The sequence below is a fragment of the Ovis canadensis genome, chromosome 21 (assembly GCF_042477335.2).
Source record: "Ovis canadensis isolate MfBH-ARS-UI-01 breed Bighorn chromosome 21, ARS-UI_OviCan_v2, whole genome shotgun sequence".
In the NCBI taxonomy this organism is placed as follows: Eukaryota; Metazoa; Chordata; class Mammalia; order Artiodactyla; family Bovidae; genus Ovis; species Ovis canadensis.
Window position 1 is genome coordinate 64,425,919 of NC_091265.1, and position 22,883 is coordinate 64,448,801.

The following is a 22,883-nucleotide window of genomic DNA, read 5'->3' on the forward strand; positions in this document are numbered from 1 at the left end:
TTGGAAAAGACCCTGACGCTGGGAAAGATTGAGGGCAGGAGGAGAAGGGGACGACAGAGGATGAGATGGCTGGATGGCATCGCCGACCTGATGAACATGAGTTTGGGTGGACTCCGGGAGTTGGTGATGGACAGGGAGGCCTGGCGTGCTGCAGTCCATGAGGTCACAAAGAGTCAGACACAACTGGGCGACTGAACTGAACTGACGCTGAGGGAACAGCGTCGGTGAGATAGTCTCCCCACCATTGACAGGACGAGAGGCTGGCTATCCTCAGGGGCACCTTGGCCGTAGGTTCCAAAAGCCTTAACAGTGCATATATTTCTGGGTCAGGAAATACCCATCTAGAAATGGATTCTAAGGGGGAAAAATTCTCCTACAGAAATAAGAGGAAATCATGGCACAAGAACATTATTATAGCAAGATTTAGGTTGTCAGGAGAAGCTATTATTTTAAACGTTGGCCCCATGGAGACCAGCTGTTCTCTGAAGGGAGATGAGTCTGTTTTAGGGAGAGCATCCTTCTGTTCTTTAGGGGGGAATATAATGAGCTCTGGGGATGACTAAAGGTGAACCCACATCCTCTTCTCTTCCAGGGATGTCTAGATGGGAGAGAACTTGGGCAGAGACAGAGCTAAGTTTTAATAAAGTTACAGAAAATGGGTGATGCCTTCAAGCTTCATATGGAGAAGTTTTCGGGTTGCGGGGGGGTGGGGGTAACTTGAGGGATCAGAAGAAGCGGGGATGGGAGAGTTTGGTTCAAACCTCAGTCCAGCCACAGGCTGGCAGGCAAAGCCAATGCAAGACAGTGTGAAGGGTGCTCTTTGCAATGGTGGTCAAGAAACACAGAGAGACTGTAACATGCTTCCATTTGTTTTTCATTCTGGCTAAGCTTGCCTTCCTTTCTGGTTTAGGGTTTTCCCTAGGGGCTCAGATGGTAAAGACTCTGCCTGCAATGAAGGAGACTGGGGTTTGATCCTTGGGTCGGGGAGATCCCATTCTCCAAGGAAGGAAAGGAAACCCACTCTAATATTCTTGCTTGGAGAATCCCATGGACAGAGGAGCCTGGCAGACTACAGTCCATGGGGTAGCAAACAGTTGGACATGACTGAGTTACTAACACTTTCACTTCCTGGTTTAATGCAAGGTTTTTACAGGTAAGAACTCGGAGGGTCAAGAGGAGGAGCAGTGGAAATGTATTCCTGAGGAGAGTGGAGGACTTCAGAGTGAGAAGCCGTGAAGGATAAGAGCTTTCTAATAATTATGTAAATATCTCATCTCATGTGAGATGGTGGAAGGAGGCTGCAGCCTTGGGAGGTGAGGAGGCAGGTCAGTAACAATTTTCCAACATTACCTATATTTATGTAGCATCATATGAATCTGTATAAAGAAGACGGCAGCCTTAGGAGGCACAAAGGCGGGGGCACCATTCTCTAATACAAATGTGTGCCCTGGTGGATCCTATTTTATGATGAGGGTTGCAGTCTTAGGAAGGAAGGGAAGGGATTAATTTTCCAGTGTTACATGGATTTGTATACTAATAATGTAGTTCATCGTAAAGGAGACCAGTCCTGGGTGTTCACTGGAAGGACTGATGCTGAGGCTGAAACTCCAATACTTTGGCCACCTCATGCGAAGAGTTGACTCATTGGAAAAGACCCTGATTCTGGGAGGGATTAGGGGCAGGAGGAGAAGGGGACGACAGAGGATGAGATGGCAGGATGGCACCACTCACTCGATGCACACGAGTCTGGGTCACCTCCAGGAGTTGCTTGTGGACAGGGAGGCCTGGCGTGCTGTGATTCATGGGGTTGCAAAGAGTCAGACATGACTGAGCAATTGAACTGAATGGAGTTTTATATATAATGTATATACAAGAGGGCTGCTGACTTTGGAAGGGAGGCCTGTATTGATTATATAATACCTGATACATTTATTCTTCCATGAAATTCCTGAGTCTTCCCTATTGCCCCAGTAGCTCTGGAGGGGGAGGCATAGAGACCACCCAGAGCAAGGAGCACTGGTGGGGGACAAGCCTCAGTCTTCAGTCTCTGAGGGGTGAAGAAAGCCCTTATTTAACCAAGAACATGTGGGAGGCCCCATCCCTCCAACTCCCAGCCACCCAGCCTGGGCTCATGCTGAGCTAGTTCCTTACAATTAGAGGGAGAGACAGGAAGATGCTTCTTCATGGCACAAACTGGGACTGAAATTCCAAACCCAGTGTATCAGTTCAGTTCAGTCACTCAGTCCTGTCCAACTCTGTGACCCCATGGACTGCAGCACTCCAGGCTTCCATGTCCTTCACAAACTCCCATAGCCTACCCAAACTTATGTCCATTGAATCAGTGATGTCATCCAGCCATCTCATCCTTTGTCATCGTCCCCTTCTCCTCCCACCTTCAATCTTTCCTAGAATCAGGGTCTTCTCAAATGAGTCATTTCTTTGCATCAGGTGGCCAAAATATTGGAGTTTCAGCTTCAGCATCAGTCCTTCCGATGAATATTCAGTACTGATTTCCTTTAGGATGAACTGGTTTGATATCCTGGCAATCCAAGGGACTCTCAAGAGTCTTCCCCAACACCACAGTTCAAAAGGATCAATTCTTTGGCACTCAGCTTTCTTTATAGTCTAACTCTCATATCCATACATGACTCCTGGAAAAACCATAGCTTTGACTAGACAAATCTTTGTGGGCAAAGAGATGTCTCTGCTTCTAATATGCTGTCTAGGTTGGTCATAGCTTTTCTTCCAAGGAGCAAGCGTCTTTTAATTTAGTGGCTGCAGTCACCATCTACAGTAATTTTGGAGCCCAAGAAAATAAAGTCTGACACTGTTTCCATTGTTTTCCCATCTATTTCCCATGAAGTGATGGGACCAGATGCCATGATCTTCGTTTTCTGAATGTTGAGCTTTAAGCCAAATTTTTCACTCTCCTCTTTTACTTTCATCAAGAGGCTCTTTAGTTCTTCACCTTCTTCCATAAGGGTGGTATCATCTGTGTATCTGATATTATTGATATTTCTCCTGGCAATCTTGATTCCAGCTTAAGCTTCATCTAGCCTGGCATTTCACATGATGTACTCTGCATATAAGTTAAATATGGATGATAAGATACAGCCTTGATGTGGTCCTTTCCTGATTTTGAAGCAGTCCATTGTTTCATGCCCAGTTCTAACTGTTGCTTCTTGATCTGCATACATATTTCTCCAGAGGCAGGTCAGGTGGTCTGGTATTCCCATCTCTTTAAGAACTGTGGATGGAGGTTCGTGACATTGTACAGGGGGCAGTGATCAAGACCATCTCCAAGAAAAAGAAATGCAAAAAGGCAAAATGGTTGTCTGAAGAGGCCTTACATATAGCTGAGAAAAGAAGAGAAGCTAAAGGCAAAGGAGAAAAGGAAAGATATACCCATTTGAATGCAGAGTTCCAAAGAAAAGCAAGGAGAGATCAGAAAGCCTTCCTCAATGATCAATGCAAAGAAATAGAGGGAAACAATAGAATGGGAAAGACTAGAGATCTCTTCAAGAAAATTAGAGATACTGAAAGGTTGTTGCTGAACCACAAAAGACGCTGGGATTCTTGGCCTCCGGAGGAGAATAATTCTGAGGCTTGATCGCTCAGCGCTTTTGTGCAATAAAGTTTTATTAAAGTATAAAAGAGATAGAGAAAGCTTCTGACATAGGCATCAGGAGGCGGCAGAAAGAATACTCCCTGCTAGTCTTTAGCTGGATGTTACATAGCTACTCAGTTCAGTTGAGTTCAGTCACTCAGTCATGTCCGACTCTTTGCGACCCCATGAATTGCAGCACACCTGCCAGGCCTCCCTGTCCATCACCAACTCCCGGAGTTCACTCAAACTCATGTCCATTGAGTCAGTGATGCCATCCAGCCATCTCATCCTCGGTCGTCCCCTTCTCCTCCTGCCCCCAATCCCTCCCAGCATCAGAGTCTTTTCCAATGAGTCAACTTCTCACATGAGGTGGCCAAAGTACTGGAGTTTCAGCTTTAGCATCATTCCAAAGAACACCCAGGACTGATCTCCTTTAGGATGGACTGGTTGGATCTCCTTGCAGTCCAAGGGACTCTCAAGAGTCTTCTCCAACACCACAGTTCAAAAGCATCAATTCTTCAGTGCTCAGCTTTCTTCACAGTCCAACTCTCACATCCATACATGACTACTGGAAAAACCATAGCCTTGACTAGACAGACGTTTGTTGGCAACGTAATGTCTCTGCTTTTGAATATGTTACTAGCAGTCTGCTAATTAAAGAAAGGAAATGTCTCAAAACAGAGAATGGCACCAGGCCCCTCACCCACAAGATGCATTTTGAGAGAACCTTGGCACCAGATGAGTCATCCTGGGCCATAACATGATTGACATGAATCTTGGAGAAAGGCAGATTTCCATACAAATACATAGTTTCATTAACACAGATTAGGAGAACAGTGTGTGAGCATAACATACTGGTTTGTGAAGTCAGTTCTGAGCCTTTAGGTGAGTCTGGGGTAAATACATAGTCCATTAACATAGCTTAAGACAAACATCTCCATAAGAAAAATGCATTGGTTAGCTCTAGGTTTGAGAAAAGTTAAGTTCAGATGGAGCCAGGTGTCTTTCTGGCAACACAGAATTTTAAGAGAAACCTCCTTTTAAATTTGCAGAGACAAGGAGGGGGGGGAATGTAAACTGGTCTGTTTCCTCCTGCTGCTTAAGAGAGAGATTAAAAAATGTCTGACACTTGTAGCCTATTTCCTCCGTTTGGAGACCCCTGGCCTTCCTGCCTGTTACCCCCAAGGGAACATTTCATGTGAAGATGGGTACAATAAAGGACAGAAGTGGTATGGACCTAACAGAAGCAGAAAAAACCCAGTGCATAAACATTGCTTCTAGAACTACTTTTATAAACAGGGGGGGAAAAAGAAAGAAACGGTTTGAAAATGGAGTCAAAAAGAAGCCCACGTAAAAAAAAAAAAAAAAAGAAGAAGCCCACGTGAAAAGGCTACATGCTCTGTGATTCCAGCCACAAGACTTGATTCCAGCTACATGGCATTCTGGAAAAGGCAAATCTATGCAGACATTAAAATCATCTGTTGTCGTTGCTCGGGGCCAGGGGCAGTAGGGAGCAGTGGGCAGCTCCCAGGGCGTTATAACATGAACTATCATGTGACTGCCACCGAGAATATGGAATCACTTCCTCTACAGGACAGGGCGTCTGCGGGTGCACGGCTTTCTACATTCCTCAGAGCCCAGCAGACGCACAACACCAGGGGTGAAGCATGACGTCAACTACAGACTTCAGTTGACAACAATTGGTTCACCAGTTGTAACCAACGCACCAGAAGAGAGCAACGGATGGGTTCACGGGGCGACTGGGTACACAGGGAGGAATATGTGGGAATTCGCTTTCTCGCCATTTTTCTGTAAACCTAAGACTACTCTTAAAAAATAAAGGCTGTGAATTTGAAAGTAATCGAGTAAAATTTACATGGTGGTGAGAGCATGGCAGGAAGCCCCCTGGCAGGGGTGGAGGGTCAGGCAGGGGAGGGTCCCTGCCTTCCTAAAGCCTGAGGTGCATGGAAGCTGGCCTGCCTTTTGCAGACGTGGACCCAGGAAGTGGGGGTGGAGGTGGGAGAAGCGGGGGGAGCCTTTGTGTCAACGTCTCTCTGCGCCGTCAGCTTCCTCTCCCCACAGATAGTCCCCGGCAGAGGTCATACAGGCAGGTAGCTCTCCCGTCTTAAAATCACCGCCACCACCCCCACAAAACTGATCTTGCGTCCCAGGTGTCGCCCGGCTTTTCTGTGCTTCTTTGCAGCAAAAGTCCAAGTCCCCTCCAGACATCGGTTTTACAGGCCCTCCAGGTGGTCTGTCTCCCCGGACAGAAGATGCTGAATCCCAGGCCCCCAGGGGCTGGTCGTGAGCCTTGCCCCACCTGCCAATGTTGCAGGATTTCTAGTCCAGCTTTCTGCTACCGTAGGGCTGCCCACTCTCCTCCTTTCCTGCCTGCGCTCTGGAGCTCCGGTTCCTGGGGGCACCCCTGTTCCTCCAGCCTCTCCCGATGGACCAAGGGGGCTGCGTGTGGAGCTCGGCCCAGTACCCCGCCTGCACCCCTGCCCCTGGTCTCTAGGCATCCTGCCTCTGATGAAGTCTCCAGTGTGGTGGTGGAGCCCAGCCTCTTCCCACCTCTGAGCTCTAGCCCTCCTGAATTCTGCTCCCCAACAGAGGGGAGACATCCCCAAGTGGATGAGTCCAAAACACCACTTCAGACTTCCCCTGACTACCCCTCTGGTGACCTCGACCATCTCTGCCACAGCGTCTCTGTCTCCCCAGTTGTTCAGGCTAGAACTTCAGGACCCGCCCAGGGTTCCTCTATCTCACCACTGCTTCACATCTCCCCGAAAATCTTATTGCCTTTGCTTTGAGTGTGAGCTCAAAATTTGGCCACCTCCCCACACCCTCCGTGCTGCCGGCCCTGAGCCGTGTGGAGCATCCCTCACCTGGACCCCAGCATCACCTCCAAGCTGCATCCACACAGTCCACTCCCCAGCAGCCTGACTCTTCCTCCTGAGCCTGGCCTGATGTCACTGCTCTGCCCAAACCTCCTGCTGGTTTCCAGTCTCCTTCACGGTAAAATCTCACATGGCTTCTCTGACCCCATTTACCCCGCTCCCTCTCTCAGCCCAGCCAGCCTTTCTCAGCGTTTCCTTAAGAAACCAGCCTCTGGGCCGCTGTGGGGGCTGTTCCCTGAGCCTGGATGCTCTTCCCCACATATCCACCTGCTCCCCTCTCCTTCAAGTATTCACTCAGCACTGCCTTTCCAGGAATGCCCCTGTCCTGACCGCTCTCCCCTTCTCCTTCCTTACTGTCTCCCCACCCCGAGGCTAATAGCCCTTCCCAGCATATTACCTCCATACATATGAACTATATTGCTTACTCCTTATCACCGCCCCCAACACACACTAGAATGTAAGCTCCCAGAGTTTTGTCGTTTTCTGTTAACTGAGGCTTCTGCAAGCGCCTGGCACCTCAGAGACATTCCAGGAACACCTGTGGAATAAATCGCTGAGCCCCAGAGGGTGGGTGGAGGGGCCCTACCTTCACATTAATCTTCGGGGAGACCAGGGCGGATGCTTCTTTCTGCAGCCGGGACCTCAAGCCAGAACAGGTGCCCGTACCTCCCGACAGGATGATGTGGCCAAAAAGGATCTTCCAGAGGGCGGGGTTGCAGGAGCTGATGCATTCGAATGCCTTTATGTGGATGCCCAGGTTGTTCCTCTCTGTCAGGATGGACGGAACAAGGAAGAAACTTAGGGGACCAGAGGCCTAGCAGCTCCTGAGCTCCTCCCTTCCCCGGCAGGGACTAGGGAGGCAGGGCCCCGCGTTTCAGGCAGTTCGAGTGCAGTGGACAAACAGCACTGCTGACTGCAAGGCCCTTACGGGTTCAACACAGCAAAGAACGCGACCTGCCCAGTGCAGTTGTGGGGTCCACTACTCATGACTGAAGAAATACATGTTAATTCTCCTCGCTCATCCAGGTGACCTTGCATCAAAATGTCACAGACAGTTATTAATTTTTAATTAAAATTCTTTAGATTAATTTTTATCGGGTATGGTTTCTTTACGATGTTGTTTGTCCGTCTCTGCTGTTCACCAAAGTGAATCCGCTATTCGCACACGCTCATCTCCTCTTTGTTGGATTTCCTTTCCGTTTAGGTCACTGAGCACTGAGTTCTCTGAGCTGTACGCAGGCTCCCGTTAGTTGTCTGTTTCATACACAGTGTCAATAGTGCAGAAATGTCGATCCCAGTCTCCCAATTCGTCCCACCCCCCTGGTGTCCATGTGTTTGTTCTCTTTGTCTGTGAGTTATTCGTTTTTAATGTGTTGGCATCAGTTGCCTTATGAAAGGACTTCTGTAGCCGCAGGGTCTTTGCTCAGGGGCCTTGGAAAATTATCCTGGTCCTTCCTCTCCGGACTCATCCCTCGCCTGTATGGCCTCAGATGCAACGAGCATAGACCTAAGGATGTGTGCGCTGTGGTCCTGTCTGTCTGAGAGTGTGAGGTGCTGGGAGGGATGGCTGGTGCCTATCACTGTGGCCCCAGCTGTGATGGTACCGGCGTGTGACGCTGGGATAAGGACCGAAAAGTCGAATTCACAGGAGCCGTGTAGACATGTTCACCAGCAGCTACCGTCAAAGTCACAGTTGTGCCCACGAAGCTGCAGTCTACCTAGACCCGGAAGAGAACTTTGATTCTGCGGGTGAAACTTCATCCAACAGCTTCTTCACTTCCCCTTAATATCTGGAGGCATGTGCCGTGTTTTAAACCTTTACCCCCTACACAGCCTGTCAGAGAACACAGAACCCGGCTCACCTGTACTAGATGAAAACGCTGGGTCCTTGCTAGGTACTAATTCTGCAGAAGTTTACTTCTGTCCCCTTTGTCCCTTATTAATGCAACCAATTAGCTTTAAGTTTTGATTTCAGGCAAGAGCTGGCTTTCCTTGACTACTTTGCAGACTTTATTTGCCCAATCAAAGGGAATTTTATAACTCATCGCTTTTTTTCCCTGTTCTCCCATGTCTGCCAGAGAGCTTTGTCAGCTCAACCTTCATTCAAAATCTCTAGATCAGCCAGATTTTTAAAGTTTCCTTCAAATTCCATGGGTTTTGCTTCTTTGCTTTGTCTCAATACCTATATTCCGCAGTATCTTGTAAGTAGGTAGAGTATAAATAATTCATAGTGAAAAAGGCTTGCTGTCCAGGGCAGCATCTCATCACATCTGATGAATGAGCTAACACTTTCTAGTGGGGTTCTTCATCTGTAAGATGAAATAATGTGAGCTCTGGGGAAGGCGGAAAGGCCACAGCCCACGTACAAATGGTCTCTGCTGTTCAGCACAGTGTATCTGCTGTTCGCACACACACATCTCCTCTATGTTGGGTTTCCTTTCCGACGGGTATGCTGTTGTTAATTGTTGTTAGTCACTGAGTCATGTCCAGCTCTTTCGTGACCCCCATGGACTGTAGCCCACCAGGCTCCCCTGTTCATGGGATTTCCCAGGCAAGAGTACTGGAGTGGGTTGCCGTTTCCTTCTCCAGGGGATCATCCCGACTGAGGGATCGAACCCCCATCTCCTGTATTGGCAGGTGGATTCTTTACCTGCTGAGTCACCGAGGAAGTCCTGGAGACTTTCTTAAATAGCAGTAAACTGTGTTTTGGTGCTTAACAAGTGACGGTTGACATCAGGGGACCTTTTGAAATGAGGTGTCAGCTTGCTATTATTTGCTACTCAAAATAGAATGCCCTCCTGGCAACCCATCTTCTGCCTTGCGATGTGCTCATCTGTCTGTCCCCCTCCACGGACTCACCTATGAGGTTTGGCTGGAAAAGCGCTTCGGGGCAGAAAAACCTCTCCCTCCCAAGGTCTATCTCCTGGCCATCAGGAAGCTGACACTTTTGTAGGTAGGAGGGAAAGTTGGCTTCTGCCTTCTCTTTTTCAAAGTCCAAAGCCACAAAACAGTTTTTCTCTTTCAGGTCCCGCGCACACTCCCGATCAGCTGTGGAAGAAACGAAAAGGGTCTGGCTGTGAGTTGAGTTCACGAAAGGATTTGTTTCTCCAGGAGCCTCCTTCTAAAGCTTCAGCTCCTTGCAGGTGTGGGGACCAGACAGAACTGTTGGGGGAAGTACACTGATTGAAAATGTCCACCCTGGCCAGGCACCACAGTAACCATTTGCATGAGCTGTTTTACGACAGGAGGGCCATTTGCGTGAGCTGTTTTACGACAGGAGGTCCTGGTGAGGAACAGGGAACTAATAACCTCCACCAACCAGAAGAGCTCGGGAAAGGTCAAAAGGAGACACCACCTGTCCGACCACCTCCCAGAATCCTGCTCTCTGGCATCCATCTTGGCTGAACAAGGCATGCACCACCAGGAAGGACTCTGAGTCAGAATGATTGGCTAAGGACAACCCGGAAACTAATCCCATCACCATAAAATTGCAGGCCATGTGACAGAGCTGTTCTGGTTCCCTTACCTACTACTCTCCACCCGGGAGCCCTTTCCCAATAAAATCTCTTGCTTTGTCAGCAGATGTGTCTCCGGACAATTCATTTCCGAGTGTTAGACAAGAGCCCATTTTCGGGCCCTGGAAGGGGTCCCTTTTCCTGCAACAGAACCATGCAGCGGCAATTTCTATTTTCATCTCATATTCCAGAACCGGACTTCACATAGCTCAGTGTAAAGATTTTTCCTGCAATGCAGGAGACTTGGGTTCTATCCCTAGGTTGGGAAGATTCTTCGGAGAGGGGACCGGCCACCCACTCCAGTATTCTTGCCTGGGAAATCCCATGGACAGAGGAGCCTTGGGGGCTACAGTGCATGCGGTCTCAAAGAACTGGACACAACTTAGTGACTAAACAACAGCTCTCTCGTGCCTGCTGACCTGTGACATGTGTTGGGTCCAGCTCTGTGCTCGAGAAGGGTGGACTAGGGATGTTCCGAGCTAAAATGCAAATGTTTGAGAAGCGTCTTCATTTTATATGCTGTGTGCTTTGGGGGGTGGATAATCAAGTTCAATTTTATTATCTATTAATCTAGGAGGTGATGGTGCTCGCATCCCTACCTGCTACAAATATTGCCTCCGAACAGTTCACAACTGCCCCCTCCTCTGGAGAACTGCCCAAGGCAATGGAAGCCCCTTATTCCAGAAACATCCCACCTTCTGGACTGCTGACAACAGGTTTCAGACTCAGCTGCATCTGGTGGTGTTAGACTTCTATTTTTCATCCCTCATCACTTTTGAGAGTGGGTCAGAGGGCTCTCCCTCTATCTGCTCACCTGGAAATCCCACTGGTCCTTCAGCCCATGGACATCTGACCTCTGCCTGTCACTTCACCTAAACCGAGATGACGAATCTGTCACTTGGTAATGGCAGAAGGGGGAGAGGTGAACGTTGAAAGCTGACTTTTTCTTGACTTCTTTCCCTCCAACAACTGATGCTGTTGGTCACACCCTTCTCTTTCCTTGCCTCCTGGGTAACACCTTATAGTTTCCCCTTCTTTGCCTGGTTTGGGCTTTGGTGAGACAAGTATAGGTTCAAATTACCTCTTCCACCTCTGCCATTTACCAAGTGCCAAGCTTCCCTGATAGCTCAGTTGGTAGAGAATCTGCCTGAAATGCAGGAGACCCTAGTTTGATTCCTGGATTGGGAAGATCCTCTGTAGAAGGGATAGATTACCCACTCCAATATTCTTGGGCTTCCCTTGTAGCTCAGCTAGTAAATAATCCACCTGCAATCTGGGAGACCTGGGTTCAATCACTGGGTTTGGAAGATCCCCTGGAGAACGGAAAGGCTACCCACTCCAGTATTCGTAGCCAGAATTCCATGGGCTGCATAGTCCATGAGGTCGCAAAGAGTTGGACAAAACTAAGCAACTTTCACTTCACTTTCAGGCTCATTATCCTCGTAGCCTTCCCCCTCCTTGTCTTCAAGAGTGGGACTGATCCTCCTGCACAGCATTGCTGTAAGGATGAGATGAAATAATGCATATGTGATGTAACACGTCTGAGTCTGTCCCAGCCGATCCTCACCACTGTCCCTTGCTTTCCTCTAATTGATGCTAATTGCCGCTATTCCTCTGGGTTTGTACTTTGCACAGTTTGGATACAGACCCCTCGCCTGAGAAGACCCGAAACCGCAAGGTGGGTTAGAGGCTTGTTGGGAATGGGGGTCAGGTAGGGTCCACAGGCTGGGACTTAGTCCAGGAAGAGGGTGAAGAGTGCACAGGCACCTCCTTGTCTGCAGTCCTTAGTTCCCTTCCCAGCAGTTATACCTACTAGTCATGGGAAGTTGAAGTCATCTAACTTTCCTAAACCTATTCCTCTTGCAGTGGAGGTAATTGTTTCTACTCAGGGTCTCGAAGCCTAAAGCAATGAGAGGATGTGTGTGGACTGTCTCCTTAGCCTGGTGCCTGTCACAGGTAAGTACTCTGTAAAGCTTAGCTCATCAGCATCAGCGTCAGCATCCCCTCACCACCATCAGCACCATCAGCACCATTACACCCGCATCACCACCTTCATCACCATCATACCCTCATCTTCACCATCATCCTTGTTGCCATCATCAATGCACTAAAGGTCCCTAACATAGATAGCATTGCTTTTTAGAACTAGAAGGAAGATAAGGTAGCCTTTGCTTTACAAATTGAGAGCTGTAGGTGGAGGACGCTAAGGAGGCCGTTACAGCCCCAAGACTGGTTTACCTGGCTGAGAAGAGCAACGTCCTACCTGTGCTCACAAATGAGTGCCCGCTTTCTGACAGCAGATGTAGGAAGTACAAGGTTAGGTCTTGGCCGGCAATGTCCATGTGAAGGGTTGACTGGTGCAAAGGGCAGCCGTCAACGATGGGCACAAAGTACGTCATTCCTTCTCCGGATTCAATTGTCATTCCTCGGCAAGAAAACACACTGGCATCATAATGTCAGGTACAGGGCATTGCTTATCAGTTGTCAGGTCTGCCTGAAGACATGGCAGAGGAGCAATAACCGGATGGGAAAACAAGGGATCTGAGGAGAACACTTGCTTTCCCTGCAGGAAAATGTGCTGGGATGGTGCCAATCTGGGTCAGACCAGCGGCTAAATGCATTGGAGAGGAAGCCTGCAGGTTTTCTAATTAAATCAGACATTCAGGTATTAGCCTTTTCATACTGTTCATGGGTTCTTAAGGCAAGACTACTGACGTGGTTTGCCATTCTCTTCTGCAGTGGACCATGTTCAAGGCTGTATATTGTCACCCCGCTTAATTAACTTATTGCAGAGTACATCGTGTGAAACGCCCAGTGAATTCCAGATGAATCACACGCTGGAATCAAGATTGCTGGGAGAGTTATCAACAGCCTCAGATATGCAGATGATACCACTCTAAAGGCAGAAAGCAAAGTAGAATTAAGAAGCCTCTTCATGAGGGTCAAAGAGGAAAAAAACTGGCTTAAAACTAACATTCAGAAAACAACGATTGTGGCATCTGATTCTATCACTTCATGGCAAACAGATGGGGAAAAAGTGGAAACAGTGACAGATTTAATTTTCTTGGGCTCCAAAATCATTGTAGATGGTGACTGCAGCCATGAAATTAAAAGACGCTTGCTCTTTGAAAGAAAAACTATGACAGACTTAGCATATTGAAAAGCAGAAACATTACTTTGCTGGCAAAGGTCTGTATAGTCAAAGCTATGGTTTTTCCAGTAGTCATGTATGGATGTGGGAGCTGGACCATAAAGAAGGCTGAGCACCGAAGAATTGATGCTTTTGAATTGTGGTGTTGGAGAAGACCCTTGGCAGTCTCTTGGGCTGCAGGGAGATCAAACCAGTCAGTCCTAAAGGAAACAAGTCCTGAATATTCACTGGAAGGACTGATGCTGAAGCTGAAGCTCCAATACTTTGGCCAGATCATAAGAGCCAACTCACTGGAAAAGACTCTGATGCTGCAAAAGAGTGAGAAGAAAAGAGAAGGGGATGACAGAGGATGAGATGGTTGGATGGCATCACCAACTCAATGGACATGAGTTTGAGCAAGCTCTGGGAGATAGTGAAGGACAGGGAACCCTGGCGCACTGCAGTTCATGGGGTCACAAAGAGTAGGACATGACTTAGCAACTGAACAACAGCAAGGGCATGGCACCAGCATATTCTTATTTTAAGACTTCTTAAGCCAGGAAAAGGCAAGCCACTCCAGTATTCTTGCCTGAAGAATTCCATGGACAGAGGAGCCTGGTAGGCTGCAGTGCATGGGGTCATAAAGAGTCAGACACGACTGAGTGACTCACCCTCTCAAAGCTACAGTAATCAAGACAAAGTAGTATCATCCTACAGCTACACAAACTGATCTGGAGGAGGAATGGCAACCCGCTCCAGGATTCTCGCCTGGGAAACCCAGTGGACAGAGGAGCCTGGCGGGCTACAGTCCACGGGGTCACAGACAGTCAGACACGCCTGAAGCGACTTAGCACACACAGACTGAGGGAGCAGGACAGAGAACAGAGAAGAAGAGCCCCCGACACAGACAACTGGTTTTCAAAAAATGGGCAAAGACAATTCAATGAAGAAAGCCTGGTCTTTACACAAATACTGTGGGGAACATGAGACCTCCACACACACACAAAACCTCACTCATACTTCATACCATATACAAAAATTTAGTCGAAATGGATCTAAATGGAAAACTAAATGACAATCTCTAGAAGAAAACAGCCGAAAACTTTTTGAGCTCAGCATGTATTTCTTAGATATGACACTGAAAATAAGATCCACAGAAACTAAATTGATAAATTGATCTTCCTTGAAGTTAAAAGCTTCTGCTCTTCAAAATACACATTGAAGAGGGTGAAAAGTCAAGTCATAAACTGGGAAGAAATAGTTGCAAAACTTCTGTCTGATAAAAGACTTGTCCCCAGAATACAAAAAGAATTCATAAAGCTTCGAGATAAACAACTCAATAAAAAACTGGGCAAAACATTTGAACAGACTGAAGCAGATCTGCGGATGGTAAATAAACACATGAAAAATGCTCAGTCTGATTGGTCTTCAGGGAAATGCCGATTGAAACCACAATGAGACACTGCTACACACCTGTTCAAAAGCAGAAATGAAAGACTGACCCCATCAAGGGCCTTGGGGGAACCGGGCCCCTCACAACAGCTGTGTGGGACCACACAAAACAGCCCATGCAACACCACTCTGCAACTAGTTTGGCCAAGTTTTTAAAAAGTTAAACATCCACCTACCATATAACACAGTCACCTCCCTTCTGGGTATTTGCCCAAATGAAATGAAAACAAGTGTCCGTGCAAATGTGCACAGATGGACACCTGTACACAAATGTCCACAGAAACTTTATTGATAAAACTCCCCAACTGGAAACACCCCAAATGTCCATTCCCGGGTGAATGGGTGAAGTATGGGCACCCATCCAAAGGAGCATTACTCGGCAGTAGCAAGGGATGAGCTGTTGATACAAACAACAACACGAGTGATTCTCCAGATAATCATGTTGAGTGTAAAAAGCTGTACAGGAAAGGGTACCCACTCTGGAAGAGGCAGACCCATGTGTGGGGACAGACGCCCGGAGGAGGCAGCGTGTGGGGTGGGGCGGGGAGTGCTTGCAGGTGATGGACAAGTTCATCCTCTTGATTGTGTGGGTGGGTTCAGGATGTATCCACGCCTCAAGGTGTATCCAGCTGTACGCACTGCCGTTCAGCACATGCACCTCAATAGAGATGCTCAGGAAAAAAGTGAGTCAGTGCGGGAGGTCAGGGGGAAGTTCAACCAGGAGGGTTGAAAAGGGCTCGTAGGTGGCTTTTATGCATTTTTCCTTTTTTTCTTATTTGGCAGCAAGGGAGTGGACAGCCAGAGGGATGGGCTGGGTGTGGGCGTGGGCTCCTAGGGGCGGGCTTCTTCAGGGCCACTCACCAGCGGTGTGGCCAGAAGCATAGAGAGAAAGGACTCCTTGGTTGGCTAAATATAAGGCAGGCACGCTGAAGGTCTCGAACAGGATCTGCGTGCGAGAGGCGTGGAAGCAGTCAGGAGGCAGTTTGCCTAAATTCCATGAGCACATGACTCCCCCAGAGGGATCCAGACAGCAGGGTCAGGAATGCTCCTCTCCATCCCAGCCCTACCCTGACGACCTCTGTGACACCGTGTCTCCCCGTCTGCAGAATGGGCCCGCACCCTTCCCAGGTACTGAACGGGTGAGCACCTTCTGCGCAGTCTCGGGACCTACTAGAGGGCATCACGCCGTCTTGTAAGCCACCATTTCCTCACGGTGGGGAAAACGCAGATTCCCAAAGCCTCTGAGAAGCCATTGCTGGTCCCTCCACTGAGGACACCCTTCTTTCCTCTCTCCAAGGGTGGGCGGACCCATACGGACCAGGGTTCTTGGCCTTCCCCAATCAATAGAAATCGACCAGAGGCCAGACAAGACATTCAGGCAAGGCTTGATCGGGGCCCCTGTTGCAGAAGGGTGTGTGTGGCAAGAACAAGTAATAGGTGCTTGGCCGCCCCTGAGTGGGGATGAGCTGCTTCCCGACGTGGGGGAGGCTCGGGGTGTGTCCAGGGGTGAGCAGAGGAGTGGTGTAGGTGGCTTGCACACCCCTTTGTGGTGCTGAGAGCAGGGGGCACACGCACGGCCCCGCTTCTGCCAGCACTACCCACTTTCTGTCAGTTTTCCTTTTTTCTTTTTTTTGCTGCCAGCTCTTCAGAAGTGGCAGTTGAGTTTTTTGGTCTCTTTGTATCTTTCGCTCTGGAATTTGTCCCCAGTGCACATGGGCGCAGTTATTTTCGGTGTTGGATGCAGGACTTGGATGCAACCTCAAAAACGACGGAATGATCTCTGTTCGTCTCCAAGGCAAACCATTCAATATCACGGTAATCCAAGTCTATGCCCCAGCCAGTAATGCTGAAGAAGCTGAAGTTGAACGGTTTTATGAAGACCTACAAGACCTCTTAGAACTAACACTCAAAAAAGATGTCCTTTTCATTATAGGGGACTGGAATGCAAAAGTAGGAAGTCAAGAAACACCTGGAGTAACAGGCAAATTTGGCCTTGGAATGTGGAATGAAGCAGGGCAAAGACTAATAGAGTTTTGCCAAGAAAATGCACTGGTCGTAGCAAACACCTTCTTCCAACAACACAAGAGAAGACTCTACACATGGACATCACCAGATAGTCAACACTGAAATCAGATCGATTATATTCTTTGCAGCCAAAGATGGAGAAGCTCTATACAGTCAACAAAAACAAGACCGGGAGCTGACTCTGGCTCAGATCATGAACTCCTTATTACCAAATTCAGACTTAAATTGAAGAAATGCCAGACCATTCAGGTATGACCTAAATCAAATCCCATATGATTATACAGTGGAAGTGAGAAATAGATTGAAAGGCCTAGATCTGATAGATAGAGTGCCTGATGAACTATGGAATGAGGTTCGTGACATTGTACAGGAGACAGGGATCAAGACCATCCCCATGGAAAAGAAATGCAAAAAAGCAAAATGGATGTCTGGGGAGGCCTTACAAATAGCTGTGAAAAGAAGAGAGGCGAAAAGCAAAGGAGAAAAGGAAAGATATAAGCATCTGAATGCAGAGTTCCAAAGAATAGCAAGAAGAGATAAGAAAGCCTTCTTCAGTGATCAATGCAAATAAATAGAGGAAAACAACAGAATGGGAAAGACTAGCGATCTCTTCAAGAAAATTAGAGATACCAAGGGAACATTTCATGCAAAGATGGGCTCGATAAAGGACAGAAATGGTCTGGACCTAACAGAAGCAGGAGATATTAAGAAGAGAATACATGGAAGAACTGTACAGAAAAGATCTTCACGACCCAGATAGTCATGATGATGTGATCACTAATCTAGAGCCAGACATCTTGGAATGTGAAGTCAAGTGGGCCTTAGAAAGCATCACTACGAACAAAGCTAGTGGACCTGATGGAATTCCAGTGGAGCTATTTCAAATCCTGAAAGATGATGCTGTCAAAGTGCTGCACTCAATATGCCAGCAAATTTGGAAAACTCAGCAGTGGCCACAGGACTCGAAAAGGTCAGTTTTCATTCCAATCTCAAAGAAAGGCAATGCCAAAGAATGCTCAAACTACCACACAATTGCACTCATCTCACGTGCTAGTAAAGTAATGCTCAAAATTCTCCAAGCCAGGCTTCAGCAATACGTGAACCGTGAACCTCCTGATGTTCAAGCTGGTTTTAGAAAAGGCAGAGGAACCAGAGATCAAATTGCCAACATCTGCTGGATCATCGAAAAAGCAAGAGAGTTCCAGAAAAACATCTATTTCTGCTTTATTGACTATGCCAAAGCCTTTGACTGTGTGGATCACAATAAACTGTGGAAAATTCTGAGAGAGATGGGAATACCAGACCACCTAACCTGCCTCCTGAGAAACCTGTATGCAGGTCAGGACGCAACAGTTAGAACCAGACATGGAACAACAGACTGGTTCCAAATAGGAAAAGGAGTACATCAAGGCTGTATATTGTCACTCGGGTTATTTAACTTCTATGCAGACTACATCATGAGAAATGCTGGACTGGAAGAAACACAAGCTGGAATTAAGATTGGCGGGAGAAATATCAATAACCTCAGATATGCAGATGACACCACCCTTATGGGAGAAAGTGAAGAGAAGCTAAAAAGCCTCTTGATGAAAGTGAAAGAGGAGAGTGAAAAAGTTGGCTTAAAGCTCAACAATTCATAAAATGAAGATCATGGCATCTGGTCCCATCACTTCATGGGAAATAGATGGGCAAACAGTAGAAACAGTGTCAGACTATTTTGTTGGGCTCCAAAATCACTGCAGATGGTGATTGCAGCCATGAAATTAAAAGATGCTTACTCCTTGGAAGAAAAGTTATGACCAACCTAGACAGCATATTGAAAAGCAGAGACATTACTTTGCCGACTAAGGTCCGTCTAGTCAGGGCTATGGTTTTTCCTGTGGTCTTGTATGGATGTGAGAGTTGGACTGTGAAGAAGGCTGAGCACTAAAGAACTGATGCTTTTGAACTGTAGTGTTGGAGAAGACTCTTGACAGTCCTTTGGACTGCAAGGAGAGCCAACCAGTCCATGCTGAAGGAGATCAGCCCTGGGATTTCTTTGGAAAGCTGCAACTCCAGTACTTTGGCCATCTCACGGGAAGAGTTGACTCACTGGAAAAGACTCTGATGCTGGGAGGGATTGGGAGCAGGAGGAGAAGGGGACGACAGAGGATGAGATGGCTGGATGGCATCACGGACTCGATGAACGTGAGTCTGAGTGAACTCTGGGAGATGATGATGGACAGGGAGGTCTGGCGTGCTGGGACTCATGGGGTTGCAAAGAGTCGGACACGACGGAGCGACTGAACTGAACTGAACTGACTGACCATTTCTTTGCTGGAGGAGAGGTGTGTCCCAGCGCAAGCACCACAGCAAAGGCCAGGTCCCAGGGCCTCCCGTCTCCAGACGTCATCAAAATTCCGACACTTGGACTTGGGACAAGTCGCTTGTTTCATCACGATGGAGCAATGAAAGGTAACGGCCATTGTGTGTCACCTACAGGCCAGGCACTTAGTCCAGACATGGCTTTTGGTCAAGAAATCTTTCCCGGGTGCTATGTGCAGGGGGAAGGAGCGCACAGGGAGGCACAGCCTCGTGTTTATGGCCCACGGTGGCAGCCCCTAATGGGTGTGATGTAGGAGCCCCCCCTACCCCATCCACATGAGCGCCCAGTGGGCAAGAACAGGAGGCAGCAGGTGGCAGCAGTGGGATGTGAGCACGGGCTGCGGGGCACGCGGGGCACCACCTCTGGGGCCTTGGTGGGGTGAGTGAACGATTCTCCTGCAAGATGGGGACACTGGGGTCCACAGGACTACGGGTTCTTTTTTCCTTGTTTTTAAAGTTCCCTAAGTCCTTCCTAAGCCTGTTCCTGCCCCTGCACTCCAGACGCAGCCACTTTCGGCGGTTTTTTTTTTTTTTTTTGGCTGGGCTGGTTTGCTGCACGCTGGCTTTGGTCTGGGTGTAGGGGCTCCTCTCCGGTTTCACGGCGGCGGCTCCTCCTGTTGCAGAGCCCGGGCTCTGGGCGCGTGGGCTCGGTAGTTGTGGTGAATGGGCTTAGTTGCCCTACAGCATGAGGAATATTCCTGGACAGGGGATCGAAGCTGTGTCCCCACTGAACCTGTGGTGCGTTGGCAAGAGGATTCTTAACCTCTGGACCAGCGGGGAAATTGTATAGGCTCTTCCGGTGGCGGGACTCAGCGCGGTGTCACTTGGGTAGGTAGCAGGCAGACTTGGTCACATGCAGCCCCAAACCAGGGAAAACTGCCGGCTGCGCCACGGGGGTGGGACGGGGGTGCACCCAGGCATAGGGTGAGCGGGCGCTGTTGGGTCCAGAGCACTGGTGCCCGCGGGGTGGTCTGCCCGGTTTCAAGGGATCCTTTGGGTCGGCTCATTTGGCTAAGGTCATGGGCTCCTGTGCATAGACGCAGACCCTAGCGGTCTAGTGCCCAGCTCTGAAGCAATTAGGGCAGATGTATAGTGCCCGGGGTGTGTGACAGGACCACAAACAGGGGTGTTGGGGTGTGGGCTTAATCCGCTGCCCAAGAGGGAAATTAACCAGCCTCTAGCCAAGACCCCAAGCCAGGTCAAGACAGCCTTTTTAAACAGCCTTCTACATGGAACACACCCCACTGGAGTGTATTACTCACAAAGCATGCTACCCTCTAAGGGGGTTATTACAGAGCAGGGTCTGGGCCTTGACGATTTACCCCGAGAGGTGAGAACACAAGTCCATCCGCACAAAGGTCAGCCTGTACGTCTGTGCCATTCTTGGGTTCCCCCCCGACTGGACCCTGGAATTTGGATCCTAGTGGAGGTGGGAGGGCAGCTTTCACGATTCAGCTAGAGACCCTTCCCCTTAAAAACACAAAGAAAAAAGCAGCTCCACTCCCCCTGGCCTGGCAAGAGCTTAGAAGGGTCTTCAGGGAACCTGAGGTCAAGCTCCCACTTCAGAGATGAGACAACAGAGGCCTAGGGATGAGAACCAGCGTTTAGTGAGTGCTTGATGGTGTTAAGCATTGGGACAAGCGCTTTACAGCGTTAACTCATCTCATTTCCATAGCGCCCCCGGGTGATACTGTTATCATCCTCTGAGGGGAGCACCAGGACACCCGAGAGGACCAGTCACCCACCCGAGGTCACGAGGCCAGCACTTGAGGGTCTCAATGCCAGCCCGCGCCCTTCCCTGTGTGCTGGGCTGACCCCACACTGGTTTCTCTCCTGGGACCTGGTCCCCAGAAATCCTCTTCAGATACACGTTCATTCTCGGGGAGAACCAGCCCCGCAGTCCAGCCCCGCTGGAAGGCCGGGGCAGGACGGGGAGCTCGGCGCAGAGCCGCAGATGTGGAGAAGTCCCCTGTCCGCAGGGAGGTGGCGTTCCGGGGCCTCAGCGCAGCCGCCCCGGCCGGCTGCCTCTGGTTTGTCTGCAGAAGCCCCCGCCCTCCAGCACTGCTCCATCCTGGGCTGTGCTCACAGGTTCCCCTGCCCTGGGTGACCCACTGGGATCTGCCCGTGGGCGTCCTGAAGGAGAGACGAGGGAGGCGGGAGAAGGCACTGGGCCCCACTCCCTCCCTCCTGGCCCCTCTGGCCGCTGCTGCCCCCCCGCTCCGGCTGCCCACTCAGCCCTGGGGGTGTGTCGGCTCGTTACCAGCCCGGAGCCCTGAGCCTCTCCTGTGCCCGTTCTGAGACCTGGGCTCCCCGTGCCTGTCGGCTCTTCAATAAACTCTTACCAACGCTACCCCATGTGGGCATCCTTTGGTTTCCTCCTGGGATCCTGATACAATTAGGGAGTGAATTCAGAGACAGTTGTGGCAGAAAGGCAGGGAGCGGGCCTGGGGGTGGTGGGGAAGCGCCCGAGCCAGGCCTCATGGCTGGCACTGCAGTTAGTACGAGGCTGGTCAACTTGCCTGGGCCACAGGGGGGCCAGACATTGGGTCAAACATGGGTCTGGGTGTGTCTGAGGGTGTTTCTGGATGAGACTGGCACTTAAGGGCTGTGCTCAGTCACTCAGTCATGGCCGACTCTTGCAGCCGCATGGACTGTGGCCGGCCCGCCAGACTCTTCCATCCATGAGATTCTCCAAGCAAGAATACTGGAGTGGGTTGCCATTTCCTTCAGGGGATCTTCCCGGCCCAGGGGTTGAACCTGTGTCTCTTAAGACTCCTGCACCGGCAGGCGGGTTCTTTACCACTAGCGCCACCCATAGACTGAGCAAAGCAGATTGCTTTTCCCACAGTGAGTGGTGTGAAAGTGAAAGCGTGAGTCACTCAGTTCTGCTGGACTCTTTGCGACCCCATGGACTGTGGCCCGCTAGGCTCCTCGGCCCGTGGGGTTCTCCAGGCCAGAATACTGGAGTGCGTAGTCATTCCCTTCTCCAGGGGATCTTCCCCACCCAGGGATCCAACCCAGGTCTCCTTCATTGCAGTCAGATTCTTTACCGCCTGAGCCGCCAGGGAAGGTGGGTCTCATCTAATCAGCTGAAGGGCTGACAGAACAAAAGGCCTGAACTTCCCTGAAGGAGAGGGAAGTCCTCCTGCCTGACTGCCTTTGAGCTGGGACATCCGGTCTTTTTTTAAAAATATAGTCCTTACTACTATTTTATTGATTTCTGGCTGTGCTGGGTCTTCGTTGCTTCCCGGGCTTTTTCTAGCTGCAGCCAGCACAAGCTTCTGGCCCTGTGGCTTCTACTGTTGTGGAGCCCCGGCTCTAGGGTTTGCAGGCTCAGTAAGTGCGACTCCCGGGCTCTGGGGCGCAGGCTCAGGAGTTGTAGCACACGGGCTTCGTTGCCTGAGGCATGCGGAATCTTCCCAGATCAGGGATCGAACCCGTGTCTCCCGCGTTGGCAGGCAGATTTTTACCACTGAGCCCTCAGGAAATCCTGGGACATCACTTTTTTTGTGGGTTTGGACTGGAATTTAGACCACTGACTGTCCTGGGGTCCATCCTGCTGGCTGCAGATGCTGGGACTTGCCGGCTCCCACAATCCTCGTTGACTCCTTACAATAATATGTATTTCTCCTTGTTGTCGTTGAGTCGCTCAGTCATGTTCAACTCTTTGCGACCCCATGGACTGCAGCACAGCAGGCTTCCCTGTCCATCACCATCTCCCAGAGTTTGGTCAAACTCTTGTCCATCGAGTCAGTGATGCCATCCAACCATCTCATCCTCTGTCGTCCCCGTCTCCTTCTGCCCTCAATCTTTCCCAGCATCAGGGTCTTTTCCAGTGAGTTGGCTCTTGGCATCAGGTGGCCAAGGACTGGAGCTTCAGCTTCCGCATCGGT

The 22,883-nt window shown here is 49.5% G+C and overlaps 1 protein-coding gene across 3 annotated transcripts in view; it reads right to left on the reverse strand.

Moving 5' to 3' along the window:
• The window catches only part of LOC138427157 (actin, aortic smooth muscle-like), a 40,090-nt gene that overhangs the window by 3,822 nt on the left and 13,385 nt on the right, over positions 1–22,883 (reverse strand). For 2 of the 3 annotated variants that reach the window (XM_069566483.1, XM_069566484.1), the window contains exons 5-8: positions 15,463–15,547; positions 12,283–12,444; positions 9,364–9,552; positions 7,091–7,272 (exon numbers count right to left, since the gene is read on the reverse strand). In XM_069566483.1, the coding sequence (XP_069422584.1) occupies positions 7,091–7,272; positions 9,364–9,552; positions 12,283–12,444; positions 15,463–15,547 (618 nt within the window). Of the gene's footprint in view, positions 1–7,090; positions 7,273–7,566; positions 8,223–9,363; positions 9,553–12,282; positions 12,445–15,462; positions 15,548–22,883 lie in introns of those variants that run through there. The other variant, XM_069566485.1, reaches the window with a different exon arrangement.